Source organism: Salmo trutta, chromosome 19 (assembly GCF_901001165.1).
Source record: "Salmo trutta chromosome 19, fSalTru1.1, whole genome shotgun sequence".
NCBI lineage: Eukaryota > Metazoa > Chordata > Actinopteri > Salmoniformes > Salmonidae > Salmo > Salmo trutta.
Genome location: NC_042975.1, coordinates 27,253,736 through 27,278,815, shown reverse-complemented (window position 1 = coordinate 27,278,815; position 25,080 = coordinate 27,253,736). Strand labels below are relative to the sequence as shown.

The 25,080-nt window shown below is 43.7% G+C and overlaps 1 protein-coding gene across 4 annotated transcripts in view; it reads left to right on the top strand.

The window, feature by feature from the left end:
* The window catches only part of LOC115154268 (homeobox protein cut-like 1), a 203,485-nt gene that overhangs the window by 104,688 nt on the left and 73,717 nt on the right, over positions 1-25,080 (top strand). For all 4 annotated transcript variants that reach the window (XM_029700318.1, XM_029700319.1, XM_029700317.1 and 1 more), the window contains exons 5-8: positions 1,063-1,200; positions 2,690-2,840; positions 5,028-5,104; positions 6,844-6,910. In XM_029700318.1, the coding sequence (XP_029556178.1) occupies positions 1,063-1,200; positions 2,690-2,840; positions 5,028-5,104; positions 6,844-6,910 (433 nt within the window). The remainder of the gene's footprint in view (positions 1-1,062; positions 1,201-2,689; positions 2,841-5,027; positions 5,105-6,843; positions 6,911-25,080) is intronic.

Genomic DNA, 25,080 nt, shown 5'->3' with positions numbered 1-25,080 from the left:
CATACGCCAATTAATGACCGTGTTGATGCCGGGCACTGATGAGGCCAGGACTGGCAAGACTGGCAGCGCCCAACGTGGAGGGTGGGGGGGGCTCAGTGTTAGAACACCCTGCCAGTCTCCACATCCCAATCCCTCCCTATCCATCCCTTACCCATTACCATCATCACTATCTCTGACCTTGACTCAAAAGAGGAACACAATCAGTCATAGACTTTTTTGTGTTGTCCATAATGTGTTTTACTGTTTTTGATGAATTCAATTATTCAATATGTACATCAATAAATCTACAGTTTCTACCACTGTGGGTTGTGTCTATGCTGTACTACTATTGGATAGATACTGTACCGTCTGTTTACAGGAATGTATTGTTGTCCCATGGGTTTCTCTGTCCCTAAGATAAGTCATCATGTTCCAGAAACCTAGCTAGCTCCCCTCTTCGTATCTCTCTTTTCCTCTCTCATTCATTCTCCCTGCCTCTCTCTCTCTCATGCCCTTTTGCTTTTTCTCTCCCTCTTACTCTCTTTTCCTCTCTTCCTCTCCTTTGTCTGGGCTGTGTGTGTGTGGTGGCAACAGCAACGCTGTCTCAGCTCTCCAGCTTTGCTCTGTGCGAATGGGGGCAGCTATACATAGCTCTGCTGCTCTGGCACCCAACACACACACACACACACACACACACACACACACACACACACACACAGAAGTCATCAGTCAGCCTCGCGTGACTCGCCCTGGCCACTCAGTCACAACCAGGCACAGAGACACAAAACCCCACTCTAGACCTTACTGTTGCAGTGCATGGAAGTATGTTTGAATGGAGTGAGGGCTAGAGGTTAGAGACTGACTGGATGGGTGTGATCTCCTCAGTGAACCGATCTTCAAAACATGTAACACTACTAGCTACATGTACACCAAGCTGTTGAACTTTGAAGATCTGCTCTGATGTTAGACATGCTTGGTAATATGTATGTGCAGAGAAAAATTCTGTGATAAGTAATTAGCCTATAGTAATTAGTGATGTCTGGTGATTAGTAACTAGTGCCCTTTCCTGTCCCCTCCTCTCAGACCCTGTGTCGGCCCTGGAGACTGCCCAGCAGCTACAGCTGAAGGTCCAGAGGATGCACGACATCGAGACGGAGAACCAGAAGCTCCGCGAGACGCTGGAGGGCTACACCCAGGAGATCGCTGAGGTCAAGAACCACGGTGAGGCTGACACACATACTCTTTCTGAACCTATCCTGGACCAGTGTGATCGACCCAGTTTGAACCCATGGGCCACAAGAAATTGTTGGCTTGCTGAGCTAAAGCCCTAGGTATTAGCTCAGGGTGCTAACACAAGTGTTCAGGTCCCAGACAATCTCATCCACTGAAACGCTTCCACTACACCAGCACAGAGAGCTAGGCTAAGACTCCCATTGGGAGATTCATCAATGCTTAGCCGTCTTTAAAAGGGATGAAACACCTCAACGGTCTGGTTGAAAGTATAGTAAAAGTATATGTGCAATGTTAGCAGTTGTAAGAAGATATCATCTGTCATGTGGATACCGTTTCAAGAGCCGATGTCCGTGGAGTTACATCAAACGCTGTAAAATAGCTAACAACTAACATCAAGTTAGTGGAGCAACGGAGTCAGCCCAAAGTCATTCCATAACCCCGAAATATAGATCATTTTTTAATAAAGGCTCTCCTCCTCCATAGCCATCTTTATGAGAAAGTATCCCCTGGGCAGTCTTTTCAGATGAAGCCAATTGTATAGGCCTCTAAAGCCTTCACTGCTTTTTCTCTTTTCAGAAAGGCAGGGAAAAGAAGGGGAGGAGAAGAGGGGATAGAGGAAGGAGGAGGGTAGGGGGGCCTGCCCTCTCTGTCTTTGGAATTCCCCTCCCACCAAGAGCTAATTGACCCAGCTCAATAGCGGCAATATTTTATTTTGCCATTGATTTTTCCTCTCTTTCTCCCCTCCCCCTCCCCACCGTGCCCCGGCTAAGCTGCAGATCTCCTACCTCAGCGGCGGAGGAGAGGAGAATCCCCTTCTCTCTCATTCTCTCTCCTCCTTCCCGCTCTTCCTTCCTCTCTCTCTCTCATCCCGGCCAGCCAAGGCCATTGATCCCCTGCAACCTAAATGTTTAAAGTTCAATTTAACAGTTAAGGGGGAAAAGGGCTCAGAGGGGACTCATCGCCATTGATTATGTGTCAGGGCTGAAATGTTGGAGTTTAAATCACCGCAGAGGAGGAGGAGAGAGCGAGGGCATCAGTGAGTGAGCGAGAGAGAAAAAAGAAGAGAAGACAAGTAAGAAGTGGGGGAAAACTGAGAGCTCTCAGTCAGTAATACAAGTGGGCTGTGCCAATGCACACAGTGGAATGGAGCCCTGTTCCTCCTACTCCATCTTACTTGGAGAATCCCTCTGCCTCTGTCAGTGTAACTGACAATCCAGACTTAGAAGGATGATGTGCAGGAGCCTTATGTGGTACCTAATATCTGGTTGGGACTCTGGTTTATTTCTTGCCTGTTATCGTATCTGTTACTGACTTTTTGTGTTTTCTCTCTCCTGCCCTCTCTCTGTATCTCTCTCTCTCTGTATATCTCCCTCTTTCTCTCTCTTGCTTTCTCTCTCTTGCTTTCTCTCTCTTGCTTTCTCTCTCTTGCTTTCTCTCTCTCTCTCTCTCTCTCTCTCTCTCTCTCTCTTTCACACAGAGGTCACAATTAAAGCACTTAAGGAGAAGATAGAGGAGTATGAAGAGACCCTGAGTAAACAGGCCAAGGAGCTGGGCCAGGAGGAGAGGAGAGGGGGAGAAAAGGAGGCGAAAGAGGGGCAGCTTCACAACGACCATGCAGAGGAGGAGAGGTAAGCTAGTAAGGACTAGCTGTGGAGGATAGGCTAGCTAGTGTTTGCCAACGGGCAGCGACTACTGGCTGCACCTAGTGTCTGAGTATGTGCGAAGGTTAGGCCCAGACGGAATACCCTTATAGCTGTTGTCTGAACTATTATCTCATCTTGTACTGTAGCAGTATTTAGTTACATATTTCCATGGCAATCCAATAATTATCTTAATAAATTGTCCGCTCAGTCTGTCTGGCCTTAACGATGGTCAGTTTCATACATGTTTGTATTGTAGATAAGTGGGTGACCAAGTTTAGTTAACCTTCCAGTGAGGATTGGCCGTAATTTATCAGGTACATCAGGGTTGTTGTGAAGGGCACTGAAACGGACTCCCTATCACGTTGTCATTTACACTTTCACTCAGCACTTGAGCTGAACAAATATTGAATCAGGAACGGGAGATAACCGGCACTCATTCGTTTTTTGCATTGTTTTAACCCACCGTATTCCTATTGAACTTGCTCCTAATCATACTGTAACTGAATGGGAGATATCTCAATTTCAACTCGAACCAGCTCTTCCTCAACCCCGTCACACACTATTGTATGATCCCATCAGTTTGTCCTGATGAAGGCATATGCGGCCGTTACACAAGGCTTTTATTGGGACCAACCCATCCTAACTGTAATCCCATTGCACTGTAATACCTTTTAATTCACCGCTGTTTGTTTACTAATAACCCCCCAGCATGGATGGTAATACCGCACTGAGCCTCCTGATCATCACTGCTGCCAGACTGTCACTCACCGGACAGGGACACAGTTCGGCTCTGTTATCTGTTATGTCAGAGGGCAACAATAAGGTCCCATTGTAACCTATTGTCACCACTCTCACCCTTGTTACAAAGACACCACCATAGACCCCATTCTGCTACCTTGAATTATATTAATGTTTCCTAGTCACCCAAAAATAGCACCTGGGAGGAAAAGAGAGGGAGGGGAGAGAGAGAGCAGAGGTACAGTGACATGGGGATGAGTAGAGGCACAGCAGTGGTGCAGTCATCCACAGAGGCAGGAACTGCAGGGCAGTCAGAACCAATGTGTCAGTGAGGTTTGTTTCCCTTGCTTTGGCTGAGGCACCTCCTCGTTTTTTTAATGCATTTGAGGTTGAGAGATTCTCTGGTGAGTGGTGATTCTTGGTGTTGTGGAGATAGCCTTTTTATCCCCGTAGACCAATTTTGATTGGTTGACTTTGTGCCCTGATTTTGACCAATGCATCTCACCAACACTCTATTTAGGCCACACACTCTGGCAAGGTCTAGGATATGTGATATCTGATGATATCTCACACTCTATGAAACCTAAATACAGACAGAAAATAGATAGCCCAGATTGTAAAACCTTATGTCTTCATTATCATTTCCAAATCTGGCGACTACCCATACATACCATAAACAGTGATATCATTGATAACTAACTACTCCCAACGTTTATAGCTTTTCCCTTTTGAAACCGACAGTTTGTCCTTATAATGAACCAACTCCCAAGGAGAAACGGGCTCTCGACCCCTCTCATCTCGACCCCTCTCATCTCGTCCCCTCTCATCTTGTCCTCAGTAATAGCTAGTCAATCCGGAGTTGACATTAATTCTTAAGGGTTTGGCATGTTCCCCTACTCTTTAGCGCTGAGGTAAATTGATGAGTCGTCTGCCAGTGCAGGAGGGCTGGTGGCATGATGGTCGGGTGTTTCAGGTGTTCAGGTGTTTCGGTATTGATGATACTAACCCCCCGACAGACATGACAGAGCAGAACAGCCTAGCCGCTGTTGGCAAAAAATACAACACTTAACTGTCCTCTCCACTTGCACTGTACCACTTCAACTGGAATCAGAGCGAGTGCTTGTTCATTTGAGCGGGTGCTATGGTAACCTGTCTTATTTTTTCTAAAGTGCTAATAGGCTGAATTGGTCCCTTCATGTTGAGTGATGATAAATCTCTTAGCTTACCTGTATCCCCTTGATGCTATAAGCCTAGCCTTTTTTATCTTTAAAGTTGATACTTTTTAACCTGTTCGCTCTTTTTTGTGGTGATGCTAGCAGGCAAACTTGAACCCTGTGATGCAACATTAGCCTCTTGAAAAGATCATTATATACAATGTTGTTTCTTACTGAGGTGATGCTAAGCTAACTTGTATCTGTCCCTCTGTCCACACAGTCAACAACAGGAAAACCAGGAGTCTGTGGTGTCAAAGCTGGAGGAGGCAAACCATAAGGCCCAGTCCCTACAGACAGGTAATCAGTAGCTAACCTTCTACACCCAGTTCTAGTCCCACAGGCCCAATCCTAACTTGAATTTCACAGGTATACTTTAACAAACCTTTGCATAAATCCCCCAACGTCACACAGTAAGGCTAGCTTGGTGTCAACACACTCCTCTGCTGGCAGTATGTCTTTATGTTGACCCAGAAGGATTCCTGTCTCTCTCTTTCTCTCTCTTTCTGGCTGGCTGACGGCTGCCCAGTGAGTGACAAATCTAAGCCTGTCAACACTGTACCAGCCCCATGCAGCCTGCTTGCTGCTGTAGAACCGACAGTCCCCTGTCACAGCACATCAGCTCCAGAGTCCAGACCCAGCCACTAACTCTAGTATTATTCAGGCCCAGCCACTAACTCTAGTATTATTCAGGCCCAGCCACTCACTCTAGTATTATTCAGGCCCAGCCACTCACTCTAGTATTATTCAGGCCCAGCCACTAACTCTAGTATTATTCAGGCCCAGCCACTAACTCTAGTATTATTCCGGCCCAGCCACTCACTCTAGTATTATTCAGGCCCAGCCACTCACTCTAGTATTATTCAGGCCCAGCCACTCACTCTAGTATTATTCAGGCCCAGCCACTCACTCTAGTATTATTCAGGCCCAGCCACTCACTCTAGTATTATTCAGGCCCAGCCACTCACTCTAGTATGATTCAGGCCCAGCCACTCACTCTAGTATGATTCAGGCCCAGCCACTCACTCTAGTATTATTCAGGCCCAGCCACTCACTCTAGTATTATTCAGGCCCAGCCACTAACTCTAGTATTATTCAGGCCCAGCCACTCACTCTAGTATTATTCAGGCCCAGCCGCTCACTCTAGTATGATTCAGGCCCAGCTACTCACTCTAGTATTATTCAGGCCCAGCCGCTCACTCTAGTATTATTCAGGCCCAGCCACTAACTCTAGTATTATTCAGGCCCAGCCACTCACTCTAGTATTATTCAGGCCCAGCCGCTCACTCTAGTATTATTCAGGCCCAGCCACTAACTCTAGTATTATTCAGGCCCAGCCACTCACTCTAGTATTATTCAGGCCCAGCCACTAACTCTAGTATTATTCAGGCCCAGCCACTCACTCTAGTATTATTCAGGCCCAGCCACTAACTCTAGTATTATTCAGGCCCAGCCGCTCACTCTAGTATTATTCAGGCCCAGCCACTAACTCTAGTATTATTCAGGCCCAGCCACTCACTCTAGTATTATTCAGGCCCAGCCACTAACTCTAGTACCTGCTTCATTATGAGGTTACAAGAGAAGATCTTTATGCTTAAAATATAACTTTATCACCAATTGGTGAAATTGGTGGCCAGGTTGGGCAACCAGACAGTAGATGGCCCGTTTTTTACCCACCAGCTTAGTTAAGTTATTATTGCCTAATAATATATACCCTTTGAAACATAACGTTTTTATTGTTTTATTGGGTATTTTAGAAAAATTAGGTCTACCAGAAAAGTATCAACTGCTAGCATGTCAGTTATTTGAAAATAGCAGCTGTAATAGGACTGTAAATTAAAGTTACCAAAGTAACTTCGGTTGTGAAACCTAAGATGGGGCTTTTCTAGAAGCCTCACCTCATGTAATTGAATGCAGAAAGGCCTTAGTCAGTCCTTCCAGGAATCTATAGAGGGCAGTATGTTAGGGCCTAGCTGTTGTACTTCTTCCATCCAACCACCGCTGGTCTCCATTCAAAAATGCTTCATTTGTTTTTTCAGCACTTGAAGCAACTCAGACAGAGCTTTTGGAACTGAAGAGCAAGTATGACGAAGAGTCGACAGCAAAGTAGGTCCCAGTTTCTTTGCTTCACACTTTTGCTTGTGTGCTACAGACGCATGCACGCACGCACGCGCACGCACGCACACACACGTGCACACACACACACACACACTCAAGAAATCCCCAGAGGCGTCTTGGTTGCTGTGCGCCTTTGATTAGGAGATAAAACCCCTGTGGTTGCCATCTGCCGTAATTGCACCTGAATCTATGGAAAATCTGATCCCCTGTAATAACCCACCTCATTCTATAATCATATATCACATTACCCCTTCATACTCAGTCATATTCTCTCATCTGATCCTAGATATGTGTACTGTAAGCCATCCAGCCCTGCCTGACTTGAAATGAATGGAATAGCATGTCTATAATTGCTCACCATAACGGTGCCGAGTACAAAGTAGTCCCCAGGATTTATCACTGTGTGGCTCCATGATTCATATCAAAGTATTTATGAGTGACATGGAGGCTTTTCAGCTCTGTTCAACCTGAATGTGTTAGAAGGAATGTTGTTGTGTGGAGGAGGATGGAGTAGTCTGGGATGGGTAGAACATGGTTAGTTGCAAGGTTGTGTGTGTGTGTGTGTGTGTGTGTGTGTGTGTGTGTGTGTGTGTGTGTGTGTGTGTGTGTGTGTGTGTGTGTGTGTGTGTGTCTACTACATACACTGTGGGTATATGTACAGCACCAGTCAAAAGTTTGGACACACCTACTCATTCAAGGGTTTTCTTTATTTTTACAATTTTCTATATTGTAGAATAATAGTGAAGACATCAAAACTATGAAATGACACATATGGAATCATGTAGTAATGCCTTGATGACAGCTTTGCACACTCTTGGCATTCTCTCAACCAGCTTCATGAGGTAGTCACCTGGAATGCATTTCAATTAACAGGTGTGCCTTGTTAAAAGTTAATTTGTGGAATTTATTTCCTTAATGCGTTTGAGCCAATCAGTTGTGTTGTGACAAGGTAGGGGTGGTATACAGAAGATAGCCCTATTTGGTAAAAGACCAAGTCCATATTATGGCAAGAACAGCTCAAATAAACAAAGAGAAACAACAGTCCATAATTTCTTTAAGACATTAAGGTCAGTCAATATGGAAAATTTCAAGAACTTTGAATGTTTCTTCAAGTGCAGTCGCAAAAACCATCAAACTATGATGAAGCTGACTCTCATGAGGACCGCTACAGGAAGACCCAGAGTTACCTCTGCTGCAGAGGATAAGTTCATTAGAGTTACCAGCCTCAGAAATTGTAGCCCAAATAAATGCTTCACAGAGTTCAAGTAACAGACACATCTCAACATCAACTGTTCAGAGGAGACTGTGTGAATCAGGCCTTCATGGTCAAATTGTTTCAAAGAAACCACTACTAAAGGACACCAATAATAAGAAGAGACTTGCTTGGGCCAAGAAACACAAGCAATGGATATTAGACTGGTGGAAATCTGTCCTTTGGTCTGATGAGTCCAAATTTGAGATTTTTGGTTCTAACCACCGTGTCTTTGTGAGACGCAGAGTAGGTGAACGGATGATCTCTGCAAGTGTGGTTCACACTGTGAAGCATGGAGGAGATGGTGTGGGGGTTCTTTGCTGGTGACACTGTCTGATTTATTTAGAATTCAAGGCACACTTAACCAGAATGGCTACCACAGCATTCTGCAGCGATACGCCACCCCATCTGGTTTGCGCTTAGTGGAACTATAATTTGTTTTTCAACAGGACAATGACCCAACACACCTCCAGGCTGTGTAAGGGCTATTTGACCAAGTAGACGAGTGATGGTGTGCTGCATCAGATGACCTGGCCTCCACAATCACCCGACCTCAACCCAATTGAGAAGATTTGGGATGAAGTGGACCGCAGAGTGAAGGAAAAGCAGCCAACAAGTGCTCAGCATATGTGGGAACTCCTTCAAGACTGTTGGAAAAGCTGTCATCAAGGCAAAGGGTGGCTACTTTGAAGAATCTAAAATAAAACTTGGTTACTACATGATTCCATATGTGTTATTTCATAGTTTTGATGTCTTCACTGTTATTCTAAAATGTAGAAAATAGTAAAAATAAAGAAACTCTTGAATGAGTAGGTATGTCCAAACTTTTAACTGGTACGTACAAGGTGTACTCTATGTACCACGGTGTGAGTGTGTGTTCACGGCACGCATATCTTCATAGCTACTGTGTGTGTCTCCATGGCGATTAGCCTATGCCCATACAGTGTACAGTACAAACAAACATGTCAGAGGGGTAATTCTCACTGTGTTATATCTGTGGCACGGCCTGTGGTCTCGGGTCAGGCAGTGCGCAGGGGGTCATTTGTGTGTCGGCCTATCACAGTGGAATGCTGCCTGTTGCTGTGCCTGGCCACACACACACACACACACACATACTGTACACCACTTTTGTATGCCACCCAGCTAGGCTCTTGCGAGTTTCTTAATTAAAGCAGGGCTAAAAGAAAGAAAGCTACTGTTGCCACTGCCAGGCCATCTACGCAGACACACATGCTCGCACCTGGGTCGCGTTTGAAGTGATCCAAGTCCCCGTGTTATTGGCCAGGGCTGCGGTGTCAGTCACACATACACATTATCTCACACACCCATAGCCTTGCGAGGCCTCCCTGTGGTGTAGGGACTGGATGAGGCCTCATGGGTTTAGTCAGTAAAGAGAGACACAGCACTCAGGGAAAGAGGTGTGTATGTATGGTTGTGCTTGCTCGAGTCCTTCAGTCACAGAATGGGGTTGTCTGTGTCTTTGTTTTTGTCTGTATATCTATGTGTGTGATTGTGTGTGTATTTGGCATGCCTTGCATACCAAGAATGTGATCCTAGAGTGCAGTGCTTTCTGTCTGGCAGACTGTGCTGTCAGGGTAAGTGTGTGTCACCCTGATTGTCTCTCAGAACTAGTGAACCCTGTCTCCTCTTAAAACTAAACACCAGCGCTCCTTTGTTTCAGAGGAACAGAACAAGTTTCCCTTCTCACACTCTCCACATTTGAGTGACAGGTTATCGCTGCAGCTAGCGCTCTTGCTCTCTTTTTATCCTCTCGTCTGTTGCTCTCTCTCCCTCTCTCCCTATCTCACACGCACACACGACTGTGTCTTCTCTCTGAGCTGCAGATAGCTCTCTCTCTCTTTCTCATTCTCTCTGTGTGTCTTTCTCTCTCTGTCTGTCTCACTCCCCGCCCCCTCTATATTTTACCATGTAGCCTAATCTGGGCCACCGTATTGTTGTCCTGAAGTGGCCATTAAATCGTATTGTTGTCCTACCCGCCATTAAATCGTCTCTGGCTACTGGTCTGGAGTCAGTGTTTAGAGTACATTTACATTTTACATTTTAGTCATTTAGCAGATGCTCTTATCCAGAGCGAGCGACTTACAGGAGTAGCACTCTGTGACAGCTCTGCTGGTCTGGGCAGACTGTCACTGTGTAGAAATGCCTGGCAGACGTTGGCAGTTTACCTAGACGCTGACAGGGCTCAAGCTGGAGTTCCCTAGTGTTGGTTACAGTGACATCTCATGTGGTATAGAATCTAGACAGTGTTCTGGGTAGTCTCATGTTGGTCTGTAGTCTGGTAATGTAAACTATGGTCTGTACAATGAGGTCTGTAGTATATAAGATGGTCGTTTAGTCTTCTATGGTTCCTCATCCCTGACGACCCCTCAAAAACCAATGCTTCAATTTGGGGGCAACTGGGCCTTGGTGTCTAGTGTTTTTCTGTCCCTCCCTAATCCTGGTAGAGTTCCGTTGGTGTTGTTATTGTGGTGTACTTGAGCATTATGTGCCTTCAGAAAGTATTCCCACCCCTTAACTTTTTCCACATTTTGTGTTACAGCCTGATTTTTAAATTGATTATGTTTTGATTTTTTTTTTGTAATTAGCTTGCACACAATGCCCCATAATGTCAATGGAATAATGTTATTCAAAATTTTTAGAAATTATACTAAACAATAATATCAACACAACATGCAACAATTTCAACATTTTTACTGAGTTACAGTTCATATAAGAAATCAGTCAATTGAAATAAATTCATTAGGCCCTAATCTATGGATTTCACATGACTGGGCAGGGGCGCAGCTATGGGTGGGCCTGGGAGGGGCTGGGGAGACAGGCCCAGCCAATCAGAATGAGTTTTTCCCCACAAAAGTACTTTATTACAGACAGAAATATTTTCATCAGCTGTCCAGGTGGCTGGTCCCAGATGATCCTGCAGGTGAAGAAGCCGGATGTGGGCTAGCACTGTTACACGTGCTCTGTGGTTGTGAGGCAGGTTGGACATACTGCCGAATTCTCTAAAATGACGGTGGCGGCTTATGGTAGAGAAATGAACATTCAATACTCTGGCAGCAGCTCTGGTGGACATTCCTGCAGTCAGCATGCCAATTGCACGCTCCCTCAACATCTGTGGCATTGTGTTGTGTGACACAACTGCCCATTTTAGTGTGGCTTTTTATTGTCACCCAGCACAAGGTGTAATGATCATGCTGTTTAATCAGATCTTGATATGCAACACCTGTTAGGTAGATGGATTATCTTGGCAAAGGAAACTGCTCACTAACAGGGATGTAAACAAATTTGTGCACAACATTTTTGAGAAATAAGTGTTTTGTGTGCAAAGAAACTTTTCTGGGATATTTTATTTCAGCTCATGGAACATGGAACCATCACTTTACATGTTGCATTTATATTTTTGTTCAGTATAATTAAAAATGAAAATCTGAAATGTCTTGATTTAATAAATATTCTACCACTTTATTATGGCAAGCCTAAATACTTTCAGGAGTACAAATGTGCTTCACAAGTCACATAATAAGTTACATGGACTCTGTGGGCAATATTAGTGTTTTAACATGATTTTTGAATGAGTACCTCATCTCTGTACTCCACACATACAATGATCTGTAATAACACTTTGGATGGTGTATCAATACACCCAGTCACTACAAAGATACAGTCGTCCTTCCTACTTAGTTGCCGGACAGGAAGGAAACCACTCAAGAATTTCACCACGAGGCCAATGGTGACTTTAAAACAATTACAGCCTTTCATGGCTGTGATAGGAGAAAACTGAGGATGGATCAACAACATTGTAATTACTCCACAATACGAACCTAAATGACAGAGTGAAAAGAAGGAAGCCTGTACATAATACAAATATGCATTCTGTTTGCAACAAGGCATTCAAGTAAAACTGCAAACAATGTGGCAAATAAATTAACTTTTGTCCTGAATACAAAGCATTATGTTTGGGGCAAATCCAACACAACACATCACTGAGTACCACTTCATATTTTCAAGCATAGGGGTGGCTGCATCATAATACGGTTATGCTAGTCATCGGCAAAGACGGGAGTTTTTTCTGATAAAAAGAAACAGAATAGAGCCAAGCACAGGCAAAATCCTAGATGAAAACTTGGTTCACTCTGCTATGCAACAGACACTGGGAGACAAATTCACGTTTCAGCAGGACACATAACCTAAAATACATGGCCAATTATACACTGTTGCTTACCAAGACAACTTGAATGTTCCTGAGTGGCCTAGTTACAGTTTTGACTTAACTGGCAAGACTTAAAAATGGTTGTCTAGCGATGATCAACAACCAACTTGACAGAGATTGAAGAATTAAAAAATAAATATTGTGTGAATATTGTGCAATCCAGGTGAGCAAAGCTCTTAGGGACTTACCCAGAAAAAGTGATTGTAAAGGTGATTCTAACATATATTGACTCAGGGAGTTGAATATTTATCCAATCAAGATAAATTAGTGCTTTATTTATTTATTTATAAAAAATGTTGTTCCACTTTTTTTGTGTAGATCCATTTTAATCCCACTTTATTACACAACAAAATGTGGAAAAGGTTGAAGGGTGTGAATACTTTCTGATGGCACTGTATAACTTATAACAGTTGTATGTAACTCTCAATATGTCTTCTCAAATTACTCAATGAAATTCTGTGGCTTGAAAGTGCAGAGGGGACTTTCTGTTCGTTTGTTGAAACACAAAGCTCTATTTTGTGCGTGTCAATCTGACTGAGTGACTGCAATGATGTCATTTCATAAACAGGACGTTGTGATTGACAAGAGGGGAATTACATTCTCTGAGGTAGAGACCATTTATCTGGCAACTCACGAATTCACACACACCCACACACACACACACACACACACACACACACACTCTGTCAAGACTGGGCTACTTCTGTAACTGACGTCATCATTATTTGTTTATCTAACCAGTATTTATCCAGGTTGATTAGCATAACTAGCCTGGATATAACATCTGAAAATAACATATTGACTTCCAAGACAGATGTAGGGTCAACAAATGTACAAATATTGGCAGCATAATGTTTGTAAATGTAGGATTTAAACACAAACAAGCATTATAGGCCCCACCCACCTGCCCCATATTTTAGGGGGTTAGTCGTTTTTGCTAAACAAGGGTTTAGCAATTTAGTACAAGGCTTAAGTGTCCATCTAATTATAATGTAGCACTAATCACATTGGGGGGGAAATATTTCTGTTAATAGTCTTTCATTCATTGATGGAGGCAGAGAAGAGAGCGAGTGGGATGGAGGGCCCCGTAGAGAGAAAGAAGGAGAGGGAGGGGAAAAGGGAGGGATGGAAATGGTTTACTGAGGCTCTGTGGAGATCCCCCTCATTATTATACACTCTGGGAGGCTGATACACATTTCTCACACACACACACACTAACTTCACATTGACAGAATTCCTACATACACACACAATCACACATCCTACAGCAGCACAGACAGATCACCCACATTGAGTGTACACACACACACTCTGTCTCAGTGCTCAGACAGAAGGCCTTGTACCTTATCAATGGCTCCTTGTTCAGTCTCTGAGGGCTAATTACATTGGAGACGAGAGCGCACTCTGGAAAACATTCCCCCACTTCGAGCGCGCGCTGGAAAACACTACCCCACTGCCACAGTCCCAGACAGCACTCTGAAAAGACCAGGTGTCCCAACAACATGCCTCTCTTCATCCTTCCTCTCTTGCAGGGCCATTACCCTCCCACACTTCCTGTCTGGCAGGGCCATCCTCCTCTCTTCCCTCACTTCCTCTCTGGCAGGGCCATCCTCCCCTCCCTAACTTCCTCTCTGGCAGGGCCATCCTCCCCTCCTCCCTAACTTCCTCTCTAGCAGGGCCATCCTCCCCTCCTCCCTAACTTCCTCTCTAGCAGGGCCATCCTCCCCTCCTCCCTAACTTCCTCTCTAGCAGGGCCATCCTCCCCTCCTCCCTAACTTCCTCTCTGGCAGGGCCATCCTCCCCTCCTCCCTAACTTCCTCTCTGGCAGGGCCATCCTCCCCTCCCTAACTTCCTCTCTGGCAGGGCCATCCTCCCCTCCCTAACTTCCTCTCTGGCAGGGCCATCCTCCCCTCCTCCCTAACTTCCTCTCTAGCAGGGCCATCCTCCCCTCCTCCCTAACTTCCTCTCTAGCAGGGCCATCCTCCCCTCCTCCCTAACTTCCTCTCTGGCAGGGCCATCCTCCCCTCCTCCCTAACTTCCTCTCTAGCAGGGCCATCCTCCCCTCCTCCCTAACTTCCTCTCTAGCAGGGCCATCCTCCCCTCCTCCCTAACTTCCTCTCTGGCAGGGCCATCCTCCCCTCCTCCCTAACTTCCTCTCTGGCAGGGCCATCCTCCCCTCCTCCCTAACTTCCTCTCTAGCAGGGCCATCCTCCCCTCCTCCCTAACTTCCTCTCTGGCAGGGCCATCCTCCCCTCCTCCCTAACTTCCTCTCTAGCAGGGCCATCCTCCCCTCCTCCCTAACTTCCTCTCTGGCAGGGCCATCCTCCCCTCCTCCCTAACTTCCTCTCTAGCAGGGCCATCCTCCCCTCCTCCCTAACTTCCTCTCTAGCAGGGCCATCCTCCCCTCCTCCCTAACTTCCTCTCTAGCAGGGCCATCCTCCCCTCCTCCCTAACTTCCTCTCTGGCAGGGCCATCCTCCCCTCCTCCCTAACTTCCTCTCTGGCAGGGCCATCCTCCCCTCCTCCCTAACTTCCTCTCTAGCAGGGCCATCCTCCTCTCTTCCCTCACGTCACTTCTTCAGTATCTATTTTTTCTCCTCTTATTCCTCTCAATAAATGCACTATCCTCCTTTTTTAGCCTTTTCTCTCCATCTCATATTCTACGAGACAGCACACATTCACCCATAAAGCTTAGTATCTCGGTCCTAGGTGAAGTTGGAGAAAGTATAATATAAAATATACATATAAAATATTTAGCTTTGTTATCTTATCTAAAGCTTAGCATAAAAGTATTTGCGTGAAAACAATGGGAGTGATAGGACCCCTGTTAGCACGCTCCAGATAGCAAGCTTCCTTGCCCAGAGCTCTTGTATACTGCAGGTACCCACTACCTCTGGGCTGCCTGTTTACTCACCAACTATCTATATATATATATATATATATATATATATATATATATATATATATATATATATATATATATATATATATATATATATCTATATCTCACTCACTCACACACTCAGAGAAGTTTTATTGGCATGTGAAACATATGTTTACATTGCCAAACTAAGTGAAATAAGCAGAAGTGAGAAGAAACAAATTTAACATAACCAAAAAACTATTAGAAATGAACACTAAACATTGCACTCAAATGTTTTAAAAAGATAGACATTTCAAGTGTTATATTATCAGCTATGTACAGTATTTTAGCAATGTGCAAATGGTTGTAGTACAAATAGTGGGGGAGATAAATAAACAGATAAATATTGGTGATATTTCCAATGTTGTTTGTGGTTGTATGGCAACGGGCCACAAATCTTGCTACTGTGGTATTTTGCCTAACACCTATAGGTGTTTATCAATGTTTGATTTGTTTTCAAATTGTTGTGGGTCTGTGTGATTTGTGGGAAATGTGTGTCACTAATGTGGTCATACATTTGGCAGGAGTTTAGAACGTTCAGCACTGTTTCCACCACATTTTATGGGCAGTGAGCACATCCTGTCTTCTCTTGAGAGCCAGGTTTGCCTATGGTGACCTATAACAATAACAATGCTTACTGAGTCTGTACATAGTCAAGGATTTTGGGTCATTCACAGTGGACAGGTATTCTGCCACTGTGTACTCTCTTTTTAGGGCCAGATAGCATTCAAATGTGCTACATTTTTGGTTGATTCTTTCCAGTGGGTCAGTTATTTTGCTTTCTCTTCATTTGGTTGGGTCTAATTGTGTTGCTGTCATTGGGCTCTGTGGGGTCTGTGTTTGTGAACAGAGACTCAGAACCAGCTGGCTGAGGGGACTCTTCTCTAGTTTCATTTCTCTGTAGGTGAGGGCTTTGTGGTGGAATGTGTGGGCATCGTTAGGGCTGTGGCGGTCATGAAATTTTGTCAATTTTTTTTGTCATGCAAAAGACTCATAATTGACCGTTAATTAACATAAACCCGTTTAGCATCTCCAGGCCTCCACATATACAGTACAAGCCGCATACAAGCAGCTGATGCAGGCTCTTGCAACATCTATAGTAAATCAAGCATAGTAAATCAATGAATATACACCACAATAAATCCATTATTTATTTTGGGCAGGTCTAAAGAAACATGATATGAAGACATTTTCTTTCAGAAGAACAATATAACTTGGCCTACTGTATGTTATCTGGCTATGCGCCATGCCATAGGCTGTAGCTTGTTCATTTAACAGACAAGATAAGCTTATAAGTCCCATGCCATTATTTTATATTATGTTTTTATAGTAAGAAGAATATAATTGAACTAGCTGAATAAAATAGAAGGATATTTTTACCATTCCAGAGAGTGCACGTATGAAGTGGCTATGTTGAGCGTAAAAATTATCATTTGAAACAGGTCCTATACACTAGAATTAGAGTTATTTGGTAACTTTAGTTGTTAATGATGCAAACCTTAGAATGTTTTAGAAATCAAAATATATATGGGCTGCAAGATACGACTATCTGCTATTGATGATTTGAGAAAGTCGCAAAAAAAAGGTTACCCTCTGTTCCTTGCCTCAGGCTGCACAGATTATTACATCAAGTGATCATATTTTCACCCATCAGACTATTCTCAATTTAATCTTGTCTTTACTAATACACAAAATTTGTTTTGATTTAGAATGGTCCATTATCAAATGGTCAGGGGCTGGGGGAAAATGGATGCCATCTGTATGCACTCGAATAGTGAATGGAGGCCATTTTCCCGCCGGTTCGATTTTAACTCAAGCTGGGTAGGCTACTCTGGTTATTTCACTCCACACATCAACCACTGTTTGAGGAGCATGCAGTCTCTTGCTGCGTGACTCTGTATGCCATGGGCTCTCCAACCCTGTCCCGCAGCTACCCAGTGCTTCATTTGGGAAACCAAGTGACATCTGTTCAGGAACATCGATAGTAGCCTAATATGTTTTCACATCAAAACATATTTAATTCAGCTGTTGACAGCCCATCTCTCTGCACGCTGGAGAAAGGAATGAAGGAGAGAGTGGAGGAGATGGAAAACGCACAGTAGTGAGATATTCTGTAACTAAAGGTAATGTGTCAGACTATTAATAATGAACATATATTTTAAAAACCTATTACTGTGCTCTTCAAATACAAAATTCACTTTAATTGAAGGGCAATTCTGAATTTGTTTAGTTTTGGATTATAGGCTAGACCAATATTGAAAAAAAAAAAGACATCTCAAATCTTTTGTCACGCTTAATATGCAGTAGGCTATGTATTGTATAATCAAATCAAATCATATTTTATTGGTCACGTACACATATTTAGCAGATGTTATTGCGAGTATAATGAAATGCTTGCGTTCCTAGCTCCAACAGTGCAGTAATATCTAACTATTCACAACAATAATCACAAATCTAAATGTAAAATAATGGAATTAAGAAATATATACAAATTAGGATGAGCAATGTCAGAGTGGCATTGACTAAAATACAGTAGAATAGAATACACTATATACAAATGAAATGAGTAAAGCAGTATGTAAACATTATTAAAGTTACTAGTGTTCCATTATTAAAGTGAACGGTGATTCCATGTCTATGTACAGTTGAAGATGGAAGTTTACATACACCTTAGCCAAATACATTTAAACTCAGTTTTTCACAATTCCTGACATTTAATCAGAGTAAAAATTCCCTGTCTTAGGTCAGTTAGGATCACCACTTTATTTTAGGAATGTGAAATGTCAGAATAATAGTAGAGAGAATGATTTATTTCAGCTTATATTTCTTTCATCACACTCCCAGTGGGTTAGAAGATTACATACATTCAATTAGTATTTGGTAGCATTGCCTTTAAATTGTTTAACTTGGGTCAAACGTTTCGGGTAGCCTTCCACAAGCTTCCCACAATAAATTGGGTGAATTTTGACCCATTCCTCCTGACAGAGCTGGTGTAACTGAGTCAGGTTTGTAGGCCTCCTTGCTCGCACACGCTTTGTCAGTTCTGCCAACAAATTTTCTATAGGATTGAAGTCAGGGCTTTGTGATGGCCACTCCAATACCTTGACTTTGTTGTCCTTAAGCCATTTTGCCACAACTTTAGAAGTATGCTTGGGGTCATTGTCCATTTGGAAGACCCATTTGCGACCAAGCTTCAACTTCCTGACTGATGTCTTGAGATGTTGCTTCAATATATCCACATAATTTTCCATCCTCATGATGCCATCTATTTTGTGAAGTGCACCAGTCCCTCCTGCAGCAAAGCTCCCCACAACATGATGCTGCCACCCCCGTGCCTCATGGTTGGGATGGTGTTCTTCGGCTTGCAAGTCTCCCCCTTTTTCCTCCAAATATAACAATGGCCATAATGGCCAAACAGTTCTATTTTTGTTTCATCAGACCAGAGCACATTTCTCCAAAAAAGTACGATCTTTGTTCCCATGTGCAGTTGCAAACCGTAGTCTGGCTTTTTATGGCGGTTTTGGAGCAGTGACTCAAATGATGTCAATTAGCCTATCAGAAGCTTCTAAAGCCGTGACATCATTTTCTGGAATTTTCCAAGCTGTTTAAAGGCACAGTCAACTTAGTGTATGTAAACTTCTGACCCACTGGAATTGTGATACAGTGAATAATAAGTGAAATAATATGTCTGTAAACAATTGTTGGAAAGATTACTTGTGTCATGCACAAAGTAGATGTCCTAACTGACTTGTCAAAACTATAGTTTGTTAACAAGATATTTGTGGAGTGGTTGAAAAACAAGTTTTAATGACTCCAACCTAAGTGTATGTACACTTCCAACTTCAACTGTATAGCATTTCTTCATAGCATGCAATTTGTTCGGCTTCAATGTCTCATTATGGTTGAGTATTGCTCTGTTCTAGTGGATTGTAATTTTGCTGTGGTCTGATAGGGATGTCAGTTGGCTGACTGTAAACGCTCTGAGAGACTCTGGGTTGAGGTCGGTGATAAAGTAGTCTACAGTACTAATGCCAAGAGATGAGCTATAGGTGCACCTACTGTATGAGTCCCCTCGAACCCTACCATTGACTATGTACAGACCCAGCAGGCGACAGAGCTGCAGGAGTTGTGACCTGTTGTTTGTCGTAGTTGTGTGTAGGGGGCATACTGGGGAGGGAATGCTGTCACCTCCAGGTAGGTGTTGTCCCCATGTGTGCTGAGAGTTTCAGGTCCTTGTCCAGTTCTGGCATTTAGGTCGCCACAGACTCGTACATGTCCCTGGTCCTGGAAATGGTTGATCTCCCCCAACTATGATGGAGAAGCTGTCATCTTTAAAGTATGGGGATTCTATTGGGAGGATATAGGTAGCACACAGAATGACATTTTCTCTGTTGAGAGAATGTCCCTATTAATTTCTAGCCAGATGTGAAATGCTCCTGTTATGATTCATTTAAAAGTGGGTTATGTCTGATCTATACCAAGTTAACATACCCCAAGTCACCTGTTATACTCCAGATAGTTTGGTGGATGGGACTACCAGTTCTCTGTAACCTAGAGGGCAACCAGTGGGTCCATCTCCTTTATACCATGTTTCTTGTAGGACTGGTGGTACTGCGGTCTGGGTGCAGGTCGGGGGGGGGGGGGGGTCTTGCAGGTCTAGGTGGGAGTCTTACAGGTCTGTGTGGGTTGCTCATTGCTCTGTTGCTCATGTGTGAGGTACTGAAGCTGCGGTTAAGTGTGATGTCTTGCAGGGTCCTGGAAAAGGTGGGGACCATGGCCTTGCAGAGATGTACCTATCTATAAAGGCTGTCCAAATCCAGGATGGGGTTTTGAGGCACAGTCACGGGAAATGCTTGCATTCATCCTCTGTATGGTGACAGGGTGAACGCTTTTTTGTGGTAGCAGAGTGGTGATGGCCACTCGTGTGTTAGGGAAAGTGGCCACCCTTTTCTGCTGGGCCCTCAGGTCGTTTGTATCTGTGTGTATTATTATGTGGCTAGGGGATCTGAATTGGTCCTCTGATAGCAGCTCCAGGTCTCACCGGGTGTTTGGACACTACAGTTTAGCCACTTTGTGTTTAGGCAAGAGTTTGTTTTCTTGCACAAATGTCCTGTTTGAGTCTATAAGGAGCACAATCTTTCACTTTTGTGTGTCCTCAGTGGGTGTGTAGGGGTGCTCAGGAGGGCTTTCAGGGGGTGCTAGGAGGGGTGTCTGATGGGTTGGTGGGTCCTATCTTGTCTCTCCCCGCCTCCCTCTGGGGTCAGGTACAGTAATGGTCACAGCTGGAAGCCAAACCCATGTTCTCACTCACACACAGTTTCTATGTTTTTATGTGGATTGCTCTGCTGCTGGTGTCCATCTCACTACAGTAGATTATGTAATCCATGCAGGGCTAGTGCATCTTCTTTCTCACTGACACACACTTACACACACACTCTCCTTCCGCCTGGTCCCTCTGTGTGTCTACCTGTGGCCGTCTCTTCCACCTCTCACCGGTAGAAACGGTGAGAGGTTTGTTTGTGCGTTGGTTCGTGTGTGTGCGTTCATGTATGGAGGGAACATTGAGCTGTATATGAGAGAGCAGCGGGTTCTTGCCAACTTGTCTCAAAGGGGGCTAGGCGGCGCGTATGTTAGTATGTTAAATAAGCATGCGTGTGTGTCGCATGGTAATGAGCAGGAAAGAAAGCAGGAGACAGGCGCTAGTCCTCGGGGGCCCCAACCATAATGCTTTGATCTGAGGCCCCCCTCAATCCCACAACCCCACAGAGATGACTCCCTCTGCCACACTCTGTCTCTACCCAATGCCTTATACTCTGTCCATCTGCAGTTATAGAGATAATCTACATAAAGGCCATATGATGTGTGTTAATAAACATATTGTTTTTGCATAGGTCTCTGCATTATATTAAGTTACCCAGTTTTTTTATTTATAGATACCGATTCGCTTTGAAATCTTTGGTGTATTAGAATAATTGATTATGCTTATGTTATATTAATAGAAGGGGAAGGGTTATAAGACCCCTCCCTCCTTACATTTATAGGGTCCTAGACTATAGATTAACAATATTCATTATATCGTTTTAGAATTGTTCCACAGTTGTTTTCTCTCTCTCACCATAATGTGTGACTGAGACAGAACTCTGCAGGGGAGTGTGGGAGATAAGAGACAAGTTAGACATTCCACAATAAATCAACTTTGGGGACGACATTTTTTGCCTAGCTTTTAGATAACACTGAAACTCTATGTTTGTATAGCCATGGATGCAGGGTTTTGGTCTCAGGAGTAAAAAGGTAATGACGTAGTCAGTGACATCACTAAGGCGGGACTTCGGTTTAATAAAACAACTTGAGACCTTTTGTTTGATGCAGGACTTACTCGGAAACATGCGTACTATGTTCCTGATTGTCAACTTCTGTCTGCAATTGCATTAATAAAGGGTTTTGAATGATTTAATGAAATATATTGTCATAATGCTAATTTCACCAATGAGCCAATGATGATACATTATACATTTACATTTTAGTCATTTAGCAGACGCTCTTATCCAGAGCGACTTACACTAGTGAATGCATACATTTCATTTCATTTTTCATGCATTTTTTTGGTACGAAAGAAACAACCCCTAACAAGTTCTAGAAGGATAAAGACCACTAGCTCTCAGAAACAGCTCTGTTTGATGTCCTCAGAACAGCTGTGACTTGCTGTCTTCATGTCCGTAAAACTGGACTCTGCTGTGCGAGAGCAGCCAAAGCCCTGTCTGTGCTATTGATTTTGAATTTAGACCTGAGCATGTCTGACTTCTCAATTGGGTTTCTGCCTTGATGAGGTGATATGTGTGTAGTGTACTCTAGTTCTTTGGTCCTCACAAGACTCCTTTTCCCCACTTTTTTCCCTCTTCCTTCGTTCTTCACTCGCTACTCCTCTCCTTTAGCCACCTCATTTCACTCTCTCATTCTTTCCCTTTCATACTCCTTCTCTCTCATACTCTTTATACTCCCTCACTATATTTATTTATTTATTTATTTATTTCTCTCCCTTGTTTCTTTTATACAAACACATTCTCTCTTTCTCTGTCCCTCTGTTTTGTTGTAAAGAAGTTAGTGTGTACAGTAGGAGTGTTTTTGAAGGAGAGAGAACCGCTGAAGCGCGATAATGGAATGCATCAATTCACTCCACCGTTTGGGTACGACCCACCCTCCTAATTCTCCTCTTACCATTCCTCCTTCTTTCCCCCCTTTTCTCCTCCCCTCCCCCTTCCCTCCTCCCTTTTTCATGTGTCTGTGGAGGAATGTCACTGTTTTGGCCCAGGCCCTCAAGGTGTCTATCGTCCCCCGCTTCCTCCATCCCCACACTCACTCCCCCCCCACACACACACACACACACATCATGCCTGGGGCTCTCCATTGATGCAGACAGAAGCCCAGGCCTCAGTGTTTAGCGTGCCACGATCTGAAATTTTAATGCACTGCTTTACAACACAGACCTCCCTACGCACACACATTATCAGCGCGGCGGCTGCTGGCTCGGTCTCCCCTGAGCCTTCCCATTTACTGCTCGGCTGAGCAGCGCGCCCGCCCAGGCACACACGCAAACACACACAGGCCCCGGATCAGGCATAGACTGACTGACTTATTCCTCCTCCACACAGAGGCACTCACACCTGCTTACCTAGAGGAGTTGGCTTGCTTTTGTTTTCATGTATGCCCTGTGTGTTTGTGAGAGCGAAACACGCACTGCTGTGCCTCGAGCATTAGGTCTTTTGGTGTGTGTGTGTTTGTCTCTGTGTGTCTCTCATTTTGCATTGATAATAGTCCAGCTGGAGGTATGACCGTGTGTGTACAGTACAGTACAGTGGATGCTCCTCCTAGCGGTGGGCTAGAAGACAATATAGATAAAAACACCTTTACCCTGCAACATACACAGCAGATACAAATGGCTTACCTGGTATCGCTTTCTGTATAAATGAATGCTATCCTCACACAGCAAAATGCATTGTACTGGCTATTTACGGTTGACGTTGGCTTTTTGCTGACAATCATAATTTGGTGGGTGCTCATTTGTCCTATTTCACACATGTGCAAGTGGGTATTAATATGCATGTGCGAATTGTAAATGTGTTTTTTGCATGTAACAAAGAAGTTTGGCATTTCTGTTTGACCTTTTTGCCTTTGCTGTCGTTTTAGCCAGCTTTCAACACTTGTGTATTAAATATATACAGGTATTAACCTCTTAAATGTAAAGTCCCCATATTTGGGGTCAATTCAGTCTGGTATGAGAAGAATAGCCCCTATCTGCAAAAGCAGGGTGTCTGCGGAAAGCTGAGTATCTTGGCTATTGTTCTGTGCCTTAAAATCTTTGGTGTGACTTACTACCATATGTGGGCATACAAATGTATAAGGGCAGGCCGAGCCGATTACCTAATTTCAAGATGGCTGCTATTCCGGTTAGCGTTGTGAAGCATACACAAAATAATCACAGAATACGTTGATTCACACTGAAAGCCGGGACACCACAGATCACGAGGATGTCTTATTTGTCTGCTTGTGACCTACCATTATTGATCACCAGACCCGAGAGTTAAAATGTTTATTTTACACAAGGTTTTCACCAAACAGCAAACATCTTACAAAGCTTAAATGTGGTCTATGCTTGAGCTATAGCTAAATGGGGGATATGAAATGAATCCTTAGGTTGATAGGAACGAATCTATCCTATTGCCAGTATTATCTGATGATGTATGACTTAATGGCAACATCAAATGTCCACTGAGTGACTATATTTTTGCGCATGAAAAATATGTGTCCTGCATCCATTACACAGGAGATTGGCTACTATGGCACATTGACAGTCTTGTAGCCAATGAGATAAGCTCTCCAGGGATATGCAGTTGACAAGGCCTAGAACCTTTTAGGCTAAATGCGAACTATTGTTACCTGGCTCAGAGACAAGACACACCGAGCACAATACATTACTTTCTAAACAGATTTCACCGCTTTAATTTCATCGCTTTAGCATAAAAGCTGGCTTCTCAAAAGGGGGGGAATACGAAGAATATCGAACAGGAAGCTAAAAAGAAAAGGCAGCTATGAATAAGCATACCGACACAGAAGCTTTGAATAAAATACTGGAGCCGGACTCTGATTAAGGGAGCAATTTGGATGAGGATTTCGACTCGGCCGACGAAGATTGCTTTCTAGAAGTATTGGATCCACTTTTAGATCTGTAAGTACATTATTTTCATGAATATATAGCTAATTGAGTATATGTATTTAGTTTTTTGTAAGTTGTCGGCTTTTTGTGCTTTGGATTTAGTTTACATAGGCCTATGTAACAAGTCATTTCAATGTTATATAATTCCAAAGTAGTTATTGTCATATTAGGTCACTGTTTTCTGTTCTAAGTTTCATCCTTGTAACTTTGGAGAGGCCACTAATCTCTCATGGCCATTGTTTTTTTGTGGTTCTCACCTCTGCTTTTGTCTCCAAAGTGTTACTGTTTGCATTGTGTGTGTGTGTGCTTCACATTTTCTATGCGAGTCTCTGTACAGATAAAGTTTAGGCTTGGTGTTTTTACTTCACAGTAATGTCGTTTTGTAAATGTAGTCAACTGTAATTCTGTGTGTCTTACAACAATACATCCCTTTATTGTATTCACCACAGAGTGGAGGATGCAGTCGATTTGGATGATGACATTTGGGAGCCACTCCTCCCCAGCAAGCAACCCCTTTCCGGTCAAGGTTGTTACCCCATCTGATG